Consider the following 17566-nt stretch of genomic DNA (forward strand, 5'->3'; position numbering starts at 1 on the left):
ACACTCTTATGTACATGTCACAGAAGTTTGAGTGGAAAAGTACTTTGTTCAGGTACAGTAGGTTTCACGTTTTAATTAATCGAATAAAAAAAGTGCACTCCAGTCGGGTGTATTTGAGAGTGGTAGGTGTGTCTCCTGTCGAAACGCTCCGCCGCTCTCCTCGTTCCGCCCTCGGAACAGAGACACATCTTTTCTGAAGGGTGATTAATGATTCTAATTAACAGCGCTGATTAATAACGTGGGTGATTGGAACACAAAGCAGAGAAGATAAGGCCAGGAGCCACTCTGCACTCCTTTTATCTCTCTGTTTTCAGGCTTGCTCCGGCCGCACCACAGAGGCTGGGGAAGCAGGGCTTTAACGTCTGCATTTGTCAGATTAATTAAAGCTGCAATGAATATGGTAATCAGGTGGCCAGTAGGTTTCCTCTCAAATGCATTGTTACACCACTGCCCGCTGAGTGGATTCTGACTGTGGCCATTCTGCCTATTTCAGACCAAATCAGACACAGAGAGAAAATGTACCTCTGAAGGGCAGAATTCTGAAGTCCAGACAAGGAGTGTATTTCTCTACTGAATTAAGCCCTGTGATTCCAAACATACCCCAAATAATCCTCTCATGGACCCCATTAATCTACTACAGTATACTATACCTTCATGTACTCTTCACTTGCATGGCCACTCTGAGTTGCACCTCTTTATCTTCATATAATGTTCCTCGAGGTGGACTGAGTATGAGTACTGCTGTAAAGCTCTTTAATAAGGAGTCATGATGTTTTTCATTAAACCAACCATTGGCTTCATATGCTGTACTTTATTGTGTTGTACATAACCATACATTACCATATACCAAGGTCAACCCATGTGCTCATCCACAGTGTGGATGGGGACCACTGTGGGTGTATGTGTGTGAGACATTGAAATCCAGCGTGTGTGTGTGTGTGTGTGTGTGTGTTTGTGTGTGTGTGTGTGTGTGTGTGGGAACTGTGCTGCTGGTGTGGTTTGGGAGCAGCAGAGCTCAGCAGCTTTTAGCCGGCGATAATGGCGCTGCACAAAGCTCTATTTCTCCACATTCACTCTGTCACAGGTCAATAAGCCAGTTAATTACCGCCATGCATCTTCTGCCATCAGATTAATGTGGGCTGCACTTCCCAGTTTATTTACAAAGAGATTATCTGTGTTTTAGTCCCTGACGGCCCTGCAGCCGCCAATATCGGACATCTTCAGACGCAGTGAAAAAGAGTCATTACAGGCTGTGCTATGAGTGGAGGTGGCCCTCAAAACATGTCTGGCTCATGTCATTGAGTTTCCTAGCACAACAAGCAAATAGATGAATAGATCATTTAAATTCAATCCATGCTGTAAATGATTTGCTGCTTTGAAAGAAGTTAGTTATGGTGTGTCTCATAGAAATGTGTCTGTGTAAGTGTGCCTTTATCTGTGTGTCTTTGTTTGAGTCATTGTGTGTTCTCTCTCTGTAGTTTAACCAGACTGGGCATGGCAGTGTGTGTAGTCAGGCCATTATGCTTGTGACTGACGGGGCGACAGCGATGTACGATGACGTTTTTGCCAAGTTCAACTGGCCAGACAGAAAGGTAAGATAATGAAAAGCTCTTCGATGTCTCTCTCTCTCTCTCTCTCTCTCTCTCACACACACACACACACACACACACTTCACATTCTCCCATTGCCTCCATTTCTCTTTTTGACCCCCATTGTGAATCGATTTCTTTCCCCGAAATGTCTGCTCTTTGTGCATTTTTCTTCCTTTGAGGCTTTAAATGCTTTCACCAATTTAAACACGTTGATATGTGGCGCCAGTTGGATTTCCCTTCTTGACGTTTTGAGGAATTGGATTCTTACTTCATTATAGCTCATAACACAGTAATGGTAAATCCACAGCAATGAACATGTACTCCAAAGTGCTGACCCACCACAGTGTGACACATCTCCTTGCCAGAGAGTCATGGGGAACCGTTTTCAAGGGCAGTGTGTGTTCAGGTTTAGTCCCTGAGCGGTCGCCATGTTTCCAACTGCTGACTAAACCAAAAGGGACGCCACAAGCACTACCTATTTAAGTCAATGTTTTTTCATGCATTTTATCCTGTGCCAACCCCTATTCAATAATCTGAAAATACATATGAGGACAGTAGGGCTACTGTGGCAGTAGAGGAAGGACTCTGGAGTTGACTAACACTGATCACACATTAAGAGGAATGTGAGGTCTCATTGAGCACTCATTGGCATTTGTCACCTCCAGCCACCTGAACAGCAGACTGGGTTGACTGAATTAGGCACTCATGCAAACTATGAACTCTCATCCTGGCCGTTGCTGGAGCAGGATTGTATTTACTCTCTAGAGCTCCTCGTCTCCCAGGGTGTTCTCATGTTCTCACAGCCTCTTTCTTGACTCTGATTTGCTGCCCCAGGCTGGCTTCATCTGGAGGCTTCTGGACCATTTGTTAGGCTTGCAGTGACAAATGACTGGCTATATCCTTTATACAAATACAATTGAAATGAAATGGACTGCTGTGCTATTCACAGAGCAATAAAAACAACAGCTTAGGGGGCTTTTGTCCAATCCTATCAAGCATGTGCACAAAGGGGCAGTATTTGGCAATGTATCCCATCCACCCCCACATAGCCTGAGGGGCATTATTTGGCAGTCATTCACTCTGCTTCCTATATGTTTAGAATAGCATCTGGAGCCAATGAGCCATGCAGGATGCTTGGAACTGCCCCCCTTGTCCACAGAGGCCTTCTGATTGGCTCCCATATGCCACAGAGAGAATGTGACTTGTCTCTTATCTCACTGTGCTGTCACTCAAGATTGATACATACATGCATATCTGAGGAAATATGTACATGCAGAAAGGGATGAATGGATGTTAGAAAAAAAGTGAGAGGGAGAATAACAGAAAGAGAATGAAAAATGGATGGTACAGGAAAAGAGAGAAGGAGAGATGGAGGCAAAGAGCTTAGAGAGCTCTAGGTCTTTCCTATAGAGGCACAGCCATTCTGTTTTCTATAGACAGATAGAATCAGGGCAGGAAGATGGAGCACTATGTGGGTGCTTCAGAGTGCATGTTTATGTATTAGCTATTTAAATCTTAGCCCATACTGAAATGGCTGACATCTCTGTCTCCTCTACACAGGTGCGCATATTCCCTTACCTGATTGGACGAGAGTCTGCCTTTGCTGATAACCTCAAATGGATGGCCTGTGCTAATAAAGGTTTGGACATGATAACCTCTATTCATGCAATGTAATAACTCTGACAAGATTGTTGGGCCTGTGTGTTAATGTGAGGTTAGAGGGGTTGCCAGGAGGTCAGGATGGTGGGGCAGTGATAGGGATGTTGGAGTGAGTGAGGGGTCGGACAGCACAAAGAAGAAGAAAAAGGAGGAGGGGCAGACGGTGGTGTGTGTTGAGAGGGAAGGAGGCGGGCCTGGCGGTGTGTGAATGTGTTGGAGAGGGTGTGTGAGTGTGTTGGAGAGGGGGTGTGTGTGTGTTGGAGAGGGTGTGTGTGTGTGTGTTGGGGAGGGGGTGTGTGTGTGTTGGGGAGGGTGTGTGAGTGTGTTGGAGAGGGTGTGTGAGTGTGTTGGAGAGGGTGTGTGTGTGTGTTGGAGAGGGTGTGTGAGTGTGTTGGGGAGGGTGTGTGAGTGTGTTGGGGAGGGTGTGTGAGTGTGTTGGGGAGGGTGTGTGAGTGTGTTGGGGAGGGTGTGTGTGTGTTGGAGAGGGTGTGTGAGTGTGTTGGGGAGGGTGTGAGTGTGAGTGTGTTTATGCGTGAGTGTGTTCGGGGTGTTGGGGATTGGCTGTGCCTCTCTCTGTGGAGCAGCAGTGAAGTGACACCCGGAGGGTCAGAGGTCAGTCAGAGGTAATCCCTCTTCCTGTCAGAGCATTTCCCTCTGGCTGCTTGCCGCTGATGGCTCCCCTGTGCCCACGCTCTGCATGAAGGCGCTCCGGACGGGAATGGCACAGTCAGGAAAACAGATCACTGCGAGATTGGAGAGCACAGCCCTACCTCCCTCCTCCTCAGGCCCTTACTGTGAAATGCCCGTTCTTGTCTAATGTGAAACATTGTCTGAGATTGTGGTGGCAGTGGAGCTGATACGAGTCAAGCGGCTCCATGCCAAAATGCCATGGTACTGTATACTGTATACTGTAGCACTACAAGATTTTGGACATCTGTCCATGGCATTTGTATGACCTCTTGAATTCATTGTGGACTCAAACACAGTATTTGAAATGTATGTGTGTGTTTCCTCAGGGTATTTCAGTCAGATCTCCACTCTGGCTGATGTTCCGGAGAATGTGATGAGGTATCTCCATGTTATGAGTCGTCCCAAAGTCATCGACCATGAGCATGACACGGTGTGGACTGAGGCCTACGTGGACAGCACTGTGAGTGCTCTTTGTCTCTGCATGTGTGTATGTCATCATTGTGAGTGTGAAATGTTTCTGCGCGAGTGTGTGTAAAATGAGTATGTCTTATGTGCGTGCGTGCGTGCCTGTGTGCGTGCGTGCTTGTGTGCGTGCGTGCCTGTGTGTGTGCGTGCCTGTGTGCATGCTTGCCTGCGTGTGTGTGTGTGGGGGTGTGTTCCTACTCTATGTGTATACTGTACATGTTCGGGTACAGTACAGTAAAGCTGTGTGTGTGTGTGTGTGTGTGTGTGTGTGTGTGTGTGTGTGTGTGTGTGTGTGTGTGTGTGTGTGTGTGTGTGTGTGTGTGTGTGTGTGTGTCCTCTCTGATCATTACCCTTCATGATGCTGGAGTGATTCCTCATTATGAGCTTCATTAACAGGGTTGGATTTTCCCACGTGACTTGTTCTGCTGTTCTGTGCCCAGAATGATAATGCAGGAAGTGCAAAAGCAGCACATCAAAGTGTTGTACAGGAGAGTTCAATCCTCATTTGTCTTTTCTGTCTCTGCAGCTTTCCCAGGCACATAGGGTAAGGCCTCCGCAAAAATAAATAAATATGGGATTTGATTGCAATGCATTCTTGGTATTCAAATGATTGTTATGCACATTAGGAAATACTGTACATTTACAGTTATCATTAAATGTAGCAATAATTTAAGCCATTCGGTAGTTTTTTTCACAGTTCCTGTTTGTGGACTGGTGAGTGTCTCCTCCTTCTGTACGGTTAAGGCATTGCAGTACAGCCCACGGTTATTTGTAAAGCTTTGGTTCTGCTCAGTATGGGGACTGTCCAAGACTGCTGACACACATATACACACACACACACACACACACACACACACACACACACACACACACACACACACACACACAAACACACACATATCCACACACAGAAGTGAGGGTTGGCGGATTGTCCTCTGGAGTGTGTGCTCCTGTATCTCAGCCACAGAGACACACCATTCATCATGCTGTGGATCATTGCCTTTTATCTCCTAAAGCCCATAATAAAACTGACATTGGAGCAGAGAGAAAGGGGGGGGGGGGCAGAGAGGAAGAGAGAGGGAGAGAGGGGGCGGGGCAGAGAGGAAGAGAGAGGGAGGGGGGGGGGGTAGCACAAGGTCGTTTCCCTGAAAGCTCTCTAGTGTCTGCTGCAGGATGTTCCTTGTGTGTCTTCTTCTCTAAGCCCCTCTCTGTTGAACTGGGAGTTACCTGTGCTGGTGTAGACTGGGCAGTGGGCATTAGGGGCTACATTAGGAGTGAGTGGGGTGGTCGATTGAGGGACCATCCATCAAACATTTTGTCCAGCCGGCAGCTACACGCACTCCGACTCTTCACAGTTCACTGCCTCTGTCCTACACATGTATACACTTGTGAACATACAGTACGCATACTTCCCGTCTTTCACACACACACACACACACACACACACACACACACACACACACACACACACACACACACACACACACACACACACACACAAACACACACACACACACACGCACACACACACACACACACATACACAGCTGTGTCCATGAGCTTGTGAGGTGAGGGAATTGCAGACCTACTTTCAGTGAGCTCATGTGTTTAATCATGTCAGTTCTTATCCTGCTGAGCATAGCCCGCTCTCAGCCAAACAAGAGCCTCTCACTGGGCAAGACACAGCGGTGCCAGTCTAACAAAAGCTGCATTTAAAACCAGGGGCAACATCTACAATAGTCTTGCACTGGAGCCTCGCTTTTATTTTACAGGAACATCATTTGACATACAGCATACAGCACTTGTTTGATGAAAGTGGCCCTGGACTGTGTTGCGTATGAACACATTGATATTAGCATAGCATTTAGCATCAGTCTCAACTTACAGTAACTGGAGTCCCATTAACCCCTCTCTGTCACTGCTATACCCTCTCTCAGCTCAGAAGACCCAAGAAGGGTGGCCCCAGTCTGATGACTACAGTAGCCATGCCTGTGTTCAGCACCAAGAACGAGACGGTGAGTGAGTGGGTGAGTGAGTGAGCAAGCATGTATTTGTGCGTGTGTCCATTCAAGCGCGCCTGTGTAATACTTACAGAGTCTCTCTCTGTCTCTACTCTCTGTTTGCAGAGGAACCAGGGTATTCTGTTAGGGGTAGTAGGCACGGACATTCCTCTCCAGGAACTCATGAAGATCATCCCGAAACATCTGGTACTGGACAAAACCTGTGTGTATGTGTGTGTGTGTACTGTATGTACTGTATGTGAGGGTCTACCCCAAATGTGTGACTGATGAAAATGTATGAAATGTTATGTTGTGATATGTACTGATTACTTTACTGTACTTCATGTAATCAAATATCTCTAACCTATTTGTTGTGCCTCCAGCTGGGTATACACGGTTACGTATTTGCCATCACAAACAACGGCTACATCCTGACCCATCCGGACCTGAGGCCCCTGGTAACATCATCTGTCCTCTAAACACACTCACACCATGTTAATCCCTTAACCCTAGCTCTGTCACAACAACTACACTTAACCTACCATGCCCAGTCTAAACCCTCATATTTAGCCTACTATTATCCACCTTGTAATCTGTAGAAAGCTGTTATTGTATACTGTATACAGGTTTGTATTATTATTTTCTACAAATGAAAGCATGCCCAACTGTATGTTTTATATTGATACTACCCCCCTGCATTGAATCAATGTGCATACTGTACACTGTCACCACTGTGGTGATCAAAGATAATTGATAGATATGTTGGATATTTTATGTGGATATAATCACCCATTGAACTCTGTGTTCGACTGAGCTTTGGTGAACTGACCCGCTTGTCTGTGATATGACTAACGTGTGTTTAGCACAGGCACATGCAGTGCATGTGTGTCAGTTACATACAGTGGCAGGCTGGGAGGCTCAATGGGAGGATGTGGTCTGTAATCCCCACCTTTTCCTTTGATGTATGCATGCAGGGATAACGGCCATTCATAGGCTGGCTGGCCTCAGCTTAACCCGAGGTAATGCCCCCTGACAGAGACCACAGCCACTCACTCTGGGACCCTGGGTTCCACTGGAACTATGTGCTAGTGGATCTGTGTGCCGTGTCAATGTAGTTCCTCTCTGTGCAGTTGTGCGTGTTTGTTAGTGTGTGTTTCTTTGTGGGCGTTTCTTTGTGCATTAGACTGTGCTGTGACTGTGATGGTCAATGCTGAGTAGAGCCAGACTGTATTGGACTGGACTGTTTGCTCTGTTAGGGCCTGGATTAGACTGGATATTTACAGTATACAGTATCACATTATTGGTTGTTGAACTGAGCACATTTATATTTTGGACAGCACTGCAGCAACAGTTTATCAACACTGGTGTTGCGTAAGCAGGACTATGTGTGTGAGACTCTTGCCAGAACGATTTTGAATCCACTAATTTCTCATGCAGTAGGATCCTAGTCTGAATATAGCTTTAGATAAAACACTTTGCACTTCACACTTGCTCAAATACTCTGAGGGCTAAGTAGGTTACCAACAACACCAAATTCATTGCAGTGAATACCGCTAACTTGTGGCTTATCATTGTTAGGTGACACAGAAAAGTGACTCATGTACAGTATGGTTAAAGTGGGCATCCTGTGTTCTCTGTGCAGTACCAGGAGGGCAAGAAGAGGAGGAAGCCCAACTACAGCAGTGTGGACCTGTCTGAGGTGGAGTGGGAGGACAAAGATGACTTTGTATGTCTGAACACTGAAATAACAAAGACCTCACACACACATCTGATTCTGAACTAAAGATCTATCTAACTTGAACTAAAACTATGACTATAGTTTCTATCTACCTCACGTCCCTAATACTAAGTAGAATACACGTACAGAGCATGTACTCCTTACATCTTGATTGTTGTTCTGTGGTTTATGTTTCAGCTGCGCAATGCCATGGTCAACAGAAAGAGAGGCACTTTCTCCATGGAGGTGAAGAAGACTGTGGACAAAGGGGTGAGACTGGAGATGCAGGATGACTCTCACAATGACTGTTGACTTTTGACTATTCATTGACTATTCGCTCCGTGTGGCCTGGATAAGACCTCACGTTGCCCTGCTCTTCTCCCGGTTTTCAGAAACGTGTCCTGAAGATGCACAATGACTACTTTTACACTGACATCAAGGGAACTCCATTCAGGTGGGGGAGATATCACTCATTTGTTTTCATTCAACCTCTAATTTTTTTTCTTTTGTTGCATTGTTAGTCTCCACTGTTGACTTTCTCTGAAAGTTCCCCTGCCGTGTGTGTTTCTGTATTCAGTGTCGGGGTGGCTTTGTCCCAAGGTCACGGCAAGTTCTTCTTCAGGGGAAATGTGTCGGTGGAAGCAGGTAAGAGTCACTTTCACTTATTCTCATGCTCCCTCCCTCCCTTATTCACCCACTCAGTGAACTAAGAGAGCTTCATCAGGACCTGCAGGTCTGTCCGTAGGGGCATATAGCAGAGCGCACAGATTGGCATTGCTGAAGCGTCACTGATGCCTGTGTATTTTTCAGGACTCCATGACCTGGAACAGCCAGATGTCGCACTGGCAGACGAATGGTAATGCAGGGGTTATGGAGGAGGGGTGTATTCATGCGTTATGTAGGTTATTGCACTCAGTTCAACAGGCGTGTTGAGGCCTCTGACATAACAGCACTGTATGTCTGTCTACTCGGACCACAGGACTTACTGCAACACAGACGAGCACCATGAGCACCGTTACCTAACCCAGATACAGGCCATCAAGCTCTATCTGACCGGCCGCAAGCCTAACCTCAAATGTGAGTGACCTCTCACTGGGCATCTATACTGATGTTTAATTACGTAACCTGGGAAATCATATAATCTTAATCTTATAATATTATCCATGATGATGTGTGGTCTCGTTAATTATGATTATGTGACTCGTATAATAGTACTGGTAATAGTACTGTATGTTCAGTATAGAGGATGTTGTAGTGTTCCTCCTGGACTGAAGCGCTCCCTCTGCTGCAGGTGACAGAGAGTTGATTCAGGAAGTGCTGTTTGATGCTGTGGTCACAGCTCCTCTGGAAGCCTATTGGACTGGCCTGGCCCTCAATAAGTCAGAGTGAGCAAACTCCTTCTCAATTCAACCCACACACCTCTACTCTACTGCCATCCCTAAACCCTTCACACACCAACTCCATTACCCCCCCCCCCCCCCCCCAAACCCAAACCCACACACGTCAACTCCATCACAATCACTCTGTATCTCTGTTTTTATCATTCTCTTTATTGATTTGTATTCATACAGTTCAATGGAGTTTATTATTGAATACAGTTGCAATAATCACAGATAATATACACACTGTGTGGCATCACGACCCATGTACACAGCCTCATCCTACGGTCACCTTCACCCTTATCTCCCCTTACATACTTGTTGGTTTCCATCATGTGTGCAGGAACTCAGACAAAGGAGTGGAGATTGCCTACCTGGGCACACGCACTGGCCTCTCCAGAACTAACCTGTTTGTTGTCCCAGAGCATCTTTCCAATCAGTGAGTACAATACTGAGCATATGACAATTCAGTGAGCGCAACACTAAGACAAATCAGTGCCACAGTGACTAATTCAAATTTAATAGATGATTTGTAATTTGCGTTGTAGTTTGTCTCCTCTTGATCCTTTGTGCTTTCCTGTATATTCTCAGAGACTTCCTGACAGCGGAGGATAAGGAGGGTGTGTTCAACGCTGACCACTTCCCCCTGTGGTACAAGAGAGCAGCAGAGCAGGTCCCTGGAACCTTCGTCTACTCCATCCCATTCAGCTCTGGTATGCAAACTGTTAACAAAACCTAATATTACTGGATCCAGATACGCACCCACCCACCACACCTGCTGAATACATCTTTATCTGCCCCTCGTTGTTAAACATAACCTCCCTGCTGCCCTACATATACAGTGTCTATATTAATCTAAACATACATTTTCTTGTGCCCTGTGCATTGTGTGGTTCTCTTGTAATTCTTCAAGTTACCCGATTCCAGTTCCCTCCTTCTATCCTGTGATTTCATGTCAACAAAGTGTATTTTCTATTTGAAAATATTTCTCTGTATTTCATCTTACATGTTTATCTCTGTTGAGTGTGGTGGAGTTGTTCGCTATTCTCTGATAGGCAATGCAGCTCATCTCCCTCAACGTCGTGTGTAATTAATGTGCCCCACTTTCTGCCCTCGGGGAGGAGGAGATGGAGATCAGGATCTCACTGTTCTCTGTTATTAGAACTGCTCTCCCTGCTCTTATCCCCTAGGCACGTTAATACCTCTACTACTAACAACTACCACACTAAAGGACTGTCCCAAGGGTCTCTGCCCTGTCATTACCTGTGCTGTTTTATCACGGAATCCATCACACTTTCTGCATGCTAGAATCATTTCAAACATAGAGTACTGGCTCTACTGCTGGTATTCCATGTTATTCCCAGTTAGAGAGTGGCTTACTGTGGTGGATGCTGTGTTTGCAAAGCTATGGGTAGGGTGACATCTAGTGGGTAGAAAAGGAGTCTACCATTTTTGCTGCTTTGGTTGACCCATTGGTGATATTATGTGGAAAATAGTGATTGATGGTGGTGGTTAGGTTATAAACAGCATTAAATATGTCCTAAAATCTTCCATCAAAAGATTATATTTTATTCATGAAACTTGTGTTGATTGAGGCTAATGTCTGTTCCTTTGGTATGTATCTACAGGGTCAGATAATAAAAGTGTGGTTTTGGCCAGCACCGCCATTCAGCTCCTTGATGACAGAAAGTCTCCTATTGTCGCTGGTACAGTAAGGTCTCAAAATATTATTTAAGGTACAACTCCTTTGTCAAACGGTCAATGCGTGATTTGTTTGTGTTTTTGTTTGTGTCCTCAGCTGTAGGAATCCAGATGAAACTGGATTTCTTTCAGAGAAAGTTCTGGACCGCCAGCAGACAGGTAGACTAGACACACACAGGAATTAGTACATGATTTACTGGTTCAAACTCTAGTTCTGTCAGATGTGATTTACTGTTTACTCAATTAATTGATTCATACTTTGTCAATTCAGTGTGCTGCTTTGGATGGGAAATGCACCATCAGCTGTGATAACGAGGTGAGAGCCATCCCTGTCACTCTCATGGCACTTCCTGCTTCTGCTCAAGCTGTATTTATCTTCCTGTCTCGGCTGTTGTACTTCCTGTCTCAACTGTATTGTAGTCTTTCTCTTGTTTTTCTTTCTCTTGCTCTGATTTCATTTGTATGTGATGATGTGTATTGATTTTCCTATCTTCTTCTCTGTCAGGACATTAAGTGTTACCTCATAGACAACAATGGCTTCATCTTGGTCACAGAGGACTACTCTCAGGTACGTGTGTGTGTGTGCGTGTGTGTGTGTGTGTGTGTGTGTGTATGTGTGTGTGCGCGCGTGTGCGTGTGCGTGTGTTACGCAGCTCCAATGACATTTGCCTTTGAAAAAAACTCTTCTTTCTCAGACAGGGCTCTTCTTTGGAGAAGTGGAGGGTGCTGTTATGAACAAGCTACTCCTCATGGGGTCCTTCAAAAGGTTGGAGGAGCAGTCACACCCAGTCTCTCTCTCTCTCTCTGTCATACACGCACACACAGTCACACACATCCATGGCCTACACAGACACTCAATGCCTGTATTCTCTCCTCTTCGTAGGATCACTCTGTATGACTACCAGGCTGTCTGTAAAGAGTATGCCAGAAGCAGCGACAGTGCACGCACGTTATCTGACGTAAGCACTCTATCTAAGGCATAATCTGACATAAGTCCAGTCACCAAACATTTCCAGTGTCGTTCCTTCCACAGCATGTTTGTCAGTTGTCAATGTGGTTATCATGGTCTTGCCTTGCGGTTAAAACCTTCCTCTTCTTTCTTTCAGCCTTTCTCTGTCGTGAAATGGCTCCTGACTGAACTTGTCATGTGAGAACAATACCACCATCTTATAATAGGATAGGAAAATAAACGATTGATATTCATAGTATTGATATAGTACATATTAACACACTCACTGAACACTTTATTAGGAACACTATATTAATAATGGGTAGGGCCTCCCTTTGCTCTCAAAACAGCCTCAATTCTTCATGGCATTGATTCCACAAGATGGGCCCAAAGTGTGCTAAGAAAACATTCCTCACACCATTACACCACCTCCACTATGAGAAGGTGTACAGGTGTTCCTAATAAAGTGTTCGGTGAGTGTATTATTTAATGTGTTTTTGAATGTGCTTAATGCTTGTGCTCTCCTCTTCAGTTTTCTGCTGGAGTTTAACCTGTACAGCTGGTGGAATGTTGACCTCTCTGTCAAAGGTGATTTGGTGTGTGCGTGTGTGTGTGTGTGTGTGTGTGTGTGTGCGTGTGTGTGTGTGCGTGTGCGTGTGCGTGTGCATGTGCGTGTGTGTGATGAATTTGTGTTCATCTGTATTTTAATGGTTGAATGTCCCACTTCCAGCCCAAAGATCTCGGGGAAAGACCATGATGGTGCCATGTGACACAGAGTACCCTGCCTTTGTCTCTGAACGCACCATCAAAGAGACCACCGGCAACATCGACTGTGAGGGCTGTGTCAGGTACTAGGAATAGATTTACCTACTGTAGATACTGTAGATGTATCCATGTTTAAGGTGCACATATTATACAAGATATTATATCAGGAGATTAACATGAGTAGGGCCATGTATTTTTCCCAATAATCAGACCTGTGCTATTATCCCCCTTGCCTTAAACATGACTCAGTTTAACGCCAACTGCATAGATATTTATGTGGACTGTCTCTCTCTCCTCCTCCTCGACTGCAGGTCATTTGTTATTCAACAGATTCCCAGCAGTAACCTCTTCATGGTCGTTGTGGACAACAAGTGTGACTGTAGCTCCGCCCCCCCGGTATCCATGGAGCCAATCGAGATCATGTATATCCTTTCCTCAGTGTTATGGAATTAAATGGCTAAATGAAAGGGGTAGGAGTGCGTTGGTCAGGTGTACAGTAGAAACTGTAAGTTATAAATTGATGAAAGGCACGTTGTAATCAGTTTAGGCACTTTTTCTTTTTCTTTCTTTTTTTTAGGAACACAAATTATTTTTTGTTGATTTTATTTTATTAATGCTCACTCTCGCTTTTGTGTCGGGTAACACATATGGTTATGGTTTTATGATTTCCCGAAAATATTTGTATGATGTACAAATAGAGTCATACAAATGTTAACAACACAACAGCTCTTGAAGTACGTTATAAAGAGAGGATCTGAATATGTTTCTCATAGTGGTATTTTTGAAGTGAGCATTGCAGTTTGGTTTTCACATCATGCTATAATTATGTTGTTCTGTAGAAATGATGAGTGTGACCACAGTTGCATGTGAACCTATCTGAGGAATCTGAGGTTTTGTTCATCAGTATTTCTGTCCTTAACCCCTGTGAACACAATGAGTCTCTCAAATGTGACAGACTGAAGTTTCAGAAGGACAGGAAGAGGCCAGAATCGTGTCATCCTTTCCACCCAGAGGTACTGTGTGTGTGTGTGTGTGTGTGTGTGTGTGTGTGTGTGTGTGTGTGTGTGTGTGTGTGTGTGTGTGTGTGTGTGTGTGTGTGTGTGTGTGTTGTGAGTGTGTGAGAGCATACAAGCTCTGCTCTGTGCTCAGTGTGTGGGTAGGTACATGACTGCTTGCATGTATGTGAATGCCTGTATACGGTTTGTATCTCCTGTAAATCCTCCCTGTGTCTTTGTAGGAGAATGCCATGGAGTGTGGAGCAGCAACAGGCCTCTCTGCCCCCCTCACAGCAGCACTGTTCCCCCTACTGGCCACTCTCATCAGCAGGTGACCACACCTGAGCCCCATCTACCCTGGACCCAACAATGGAGACAGACAGAGACAAAGACCAGCTACAACACCCCAACAGAAGCTTACAATGCATAGGGAACATGGCCAAGCAGAACATAACTTGCTCATCCAACAGGGAACATTACCAATTAGAATACTCCCTGCTTATCACCAACAGGTATTACAAATGATCATGCATTGTGCTGTTCAGCAGAGAGACAACTAACACAATTTGGAGAATCTGGAGCAAAGAAAGTAAATGTTCCTTTATAACTACTGCAGTATATAATAACAAGAGTCTGTTTTTCTGACTTAGTTGTTATGTGGACTGGAGAAAGGATTATAAAAAAGAGCCTTAGAAGAAATGTGTTTATACAACTGGCAAGGAATTGATTAAAACAACATTTTAGAACAATTTAGTTAGTTAAATGTGTTTTGCTTTATCTTGAAGAATCCGATTCTGTCTTTTGGGTTATGACAGGGATCATGTAAAATATCAGCAGAGATAAGGGAATGGTTAAAGTAATTTTATTCTGCCTGCTTCTCATTTTTATAGCAGATTTCACAGAGCAAAAGATGCATGTTAAAAGGAGAATAAAATAATACATTTACGTTCCATGAAAGAAGTAAAGTTCTGAGCTCTGCCTGCATTCTGAAAATGTGAACATTTGCCTGTTTTAAATAATGTTATAATAACTGTAACCATAACACCTAATGTTGAGCCCTTCCCATAACCCCAACTCTACCTTTGAGAAAGCTGCTAAATAAATACAAATACCTATTTTCTATCAACTGTCCATCAGTTCTCTTTTTTACTATGTTACTTTCAGGTGGTTTTTGAGGTGTGATGTGTTTGTGTCACTGTTCACACTATTTGTCTTTATGTACGTGTTTTATGTAGGGCATATTTTAGCGTGAGCCCACTTCCTTCAGCAAGTCCAACTATTGTTCTTTGACATACTTATTATTATTATTCCTTCCACCTGCTACTCCTCCTACAACTTTTAAGCTATTCACATCAATCCAACTTTAAAATGTGCAGAGAGGTCTAACTTGCGTTGCTATGACTTTTGGTTTTGATACCTATTACACTTTTTAAATATTACAAACTTGAAAGTGCACTTTTTAACATGGAGTTCTATGGACACGAAAAAGCCCACAAAGTTTCTTCTGGAACTTATTTTTTTTGTTGAAATACTGTGAGATGAACAAGAAAAAGAAATGTTGAACCACTAATGTATGTCTTAACAGTCTTACTTAAAGTACATATAAAATATTAACATAATAACAACAACCCTAAAACACATGTAACCATAATGGGCCAATGACATCACAGGATGATTGTGGGATTTCCACTTGTTAAACCAGGGTTGTGATCCAATTCTCTACCCTTCTTTTGAATCCCAAATGGATTTAAAAGGAATGGACAGGTGTAAGGAATATGGTGGAAACTTTCTCCAGCCATGCTTGTACCAACCCAATGCTTTTAATTTAAATGCATGAGAATGGGAAAGTGTATGAGTGCACACTTCAGGGTGAAGGGAAGAGAATTGGAACACAACCCTGGTTTAAAGTGATGATCTTCTTGTCAAAGTTGGCCATCATGAAAGACAGAGGTGTATTTTGAGATGTGTGTGAGAAACAAACTCGCTGTACACCATATCCTGTTGAGCTGACTTGGCTGGCCAATCAGGGGTTGAGCAGTATGCGTGGTATATATCAGACTAGAAAAAAGAGAGAGTAAAAAAAGACTGCTATAGTAAATGATATCTAACTGTTACCTTGCGCCAGCTCAGGTACTACAGAAGCAGTAGAAGCACTGGTGTTGATGTAATTAAAGTATTAACATCTTGTCCTAATGTTCTGACGGAGATGCTCAAACGAACTGCTCTAACTGCATTCCTTGATGTCATAGATTCAGCAAAATGTATGATTAATAAACCATAGTGTAGCTACTTAAATGTATAAATTAACATTAATATATGAGCTCCTGTGTTGCCACCATGGTCAGCATGTGAACCAAAGACTTTGTTTTCTGCCTGAACTGAAATGACTAAGCTGAGGACATATATATTGACTTCACATAGGTGACCAGGCTGAAGGTCCCAGCATTCCCTGCATCCACCTACAAGAAAGAGAGGGATATCCTTATTATAGACAAATTGATTGATAATAAATGCCTTCTTACTTCACCCTGAGATCCTCCCACATCTGGCAGTCAAAGGTGCAAAACACCACTGTAATGCTCCATACTCACCAAGCCTCCACTGCTCACAGCGCCCATTGACAGAAAATCATCTACAACAGAAACCAAAATAAATACAACCATCGTAACAAACATGATGTTAGTCTGAGATGTGTGGTGTTTGTTGTTTTATTAATTTAGGAACATACATTGACGGTAGTCATCAGGGTTGGCTGTTGGCTGCCTAAGAGAGAGAGGAGACCATAGGACAAAAAGGTTCTAATGAGAGGATCTCATCATGAACAAAATAAAAGGTCAAGATAGAAACTTACATGAAACAATCCACAAAACAGGTATTCTTACCTCTGAGAATCTTTTTTCTCTGAAAAAATAAATCAAGCTCAATAAATAATATTACTGGATATATAATAGGACCAAAGGGAACACATGGTTATAGATTTACTAGGCTTAGCCCATGTCAACAGATCCTTGTACTCACTAGTCCTCCTGCAGAGACAGCCAGCTGTCAATCCCAGCAGGAACACAACCACTCCAGAGGCCACACCCACTGCTGCCTGGCGAACCTGCATTGCTGTTTGGTGACATCATGACAGTTACTAAGCACTAATTCCTATGGTCAATATGACTTCCCACTAGGGTGGATACATTAGGGTACTGATACATAGGCCATAATACATCCTTCCAAACCTAGAAGGCTCACTCACTTGTAGTTGGATGTTCTGGAGTACCAGAAGTCGATGTATACCCAGTATTTGAACCTATTGAAAAGCAATTAGTAATCATGACAGATAACACAAGAGTAAAGGTTTTTTACAGGACGGGATTGATGCAATCAGCATCTGATGCATAATGAAATATATGAGCTGCTTGATTTGAGTGAGTCATTTCTATTCATGAATGGGAAATTGAGGCGGAGAGCCGACACACCTTCAATGGGATTCACTGTGGTGCTGGTGGGCAAAGTAGAACCAGGAGTAAAACCTTGAGAATAGAGATAATAAAGGAATAACGCAACAGCAACGGTGAGTTATTCATCAAATATGCATTTTGCCAGGTTGAAAGTAAAGGATACTCACATGGACTGGACGATCTGACTTTACTACACTTGTTGTGG

At 43.9% G+C, this 17566-nt stretch overlaps 1 protein-coding gene across 1 annotated transcript in view; it reads left to right on the plus strand.

The window, feature by feature from the left end:
- cacna2d3 (calcium channel, voltage dependent, alpha2/delta subunit 3) overlaps positions 1 to 14680 on the plus strand; it is a gene marked incomplete at its 5' end in the record, with an annotated part of 28900 nt that extends 14220 nt beyond the window's left edge. The window contains 27 exons of the mRNA XM_083668438.1: positions 1479 to 1592; positions 3153 to 3231; positions 4268 to 4401; positions 6344 to 6421; positions 6533 to 6613; positions 6790 to 6864; positions 8049 to 8132; positions 8322 to 8393; positions 8516 to 8577; positions 8701 to 8768; positions 8934 to 8979; positions 9103 to 9200; positions 9415 to 9508; positions 9846 to 9941; positions 10094 to 10215; positions 11131 to 11208; positions 11301 to 11362; positions 11475 to 11519; positions 11709 to 11771; positions 11899 to 11969; positions 12087 to 12162; positions 12310 to 12350; positions 12685 to 12740; positions 12883 to 13000; positions 13229 to 13339; positions 13822 to 13930; positions 14155 to 14680. Of these exons, the coding sequence (XP_083524564.1) occupies positions 1479 to 1592; positions 3153 to 3231; positions 4268 to 4401; positions 6344 to 6421; positions 6533 to 6613; positions 6790 to 6864; positions 8049 to 8132; positions 8322 to 8393; positions 8516 to 8577; positions 8701 to 8768; positions 8934 to 8979; positions 9103 to 9200; positions 9415 to 9508; positions 9846 to 9941; positions 10094 to 10215; positions 11131 to 11208; positions 11301 to 11362; positions 11475 to 11519; positions 11709 to 11771; positions 11899 to 11969; positions 12087 to 12162; positions 12310 to 12350; positions 12685 to 12740; positions 12883 to 13000; positions 13229 to 13339; positions 13822 to 13930; positions 14155 to 14247 (2226 nt within the window). The 3' untranslated portion in view covers positions 14248 to 14680. The remainder of the gene's footprint in view (positions 1 to 1478; positions 1593 to 3152; positions 3232 to 4267; positions 4402 to 6343; positions 6422 to 6532; positions 6614 to 6789; positions 6865 to 8048; positions 8133 to 8321; positions 8394 to 8515; positions 8578 to 8700; positions 8769 to 8933; positions 8980 to 9102; positions 9201 to 9414; positions 9509 to 9845; positions 9942 to 10093; positions 10216 to 11130; positions 11209 to 11300; positions 11363 to 11474; positions 11520 to 11708; positions 11772 to 11898; positions 11970 to 12086; positions 12163 to 12309; positions 12351 to 12684; positions 12741 to 12882; positions 13001 to 13228; positions 13340 to 13821; positions 13931 to 14154) is intronic.
- Positions 14681 to 17566: the final 2886 nt, after the last annotated feature.

Source organism: Argentina silus, assembly GCF_951799395.1.
Source record: "Argentina silus genome assembly, chromosome: 4".
Taxonomy (NCBI): domain Eukaryota; kingdom Metazoa; phylum Chordata; class Actinopteri; order Argentiniformes; family Argentinidae; genus Argentina; species Argentina silus.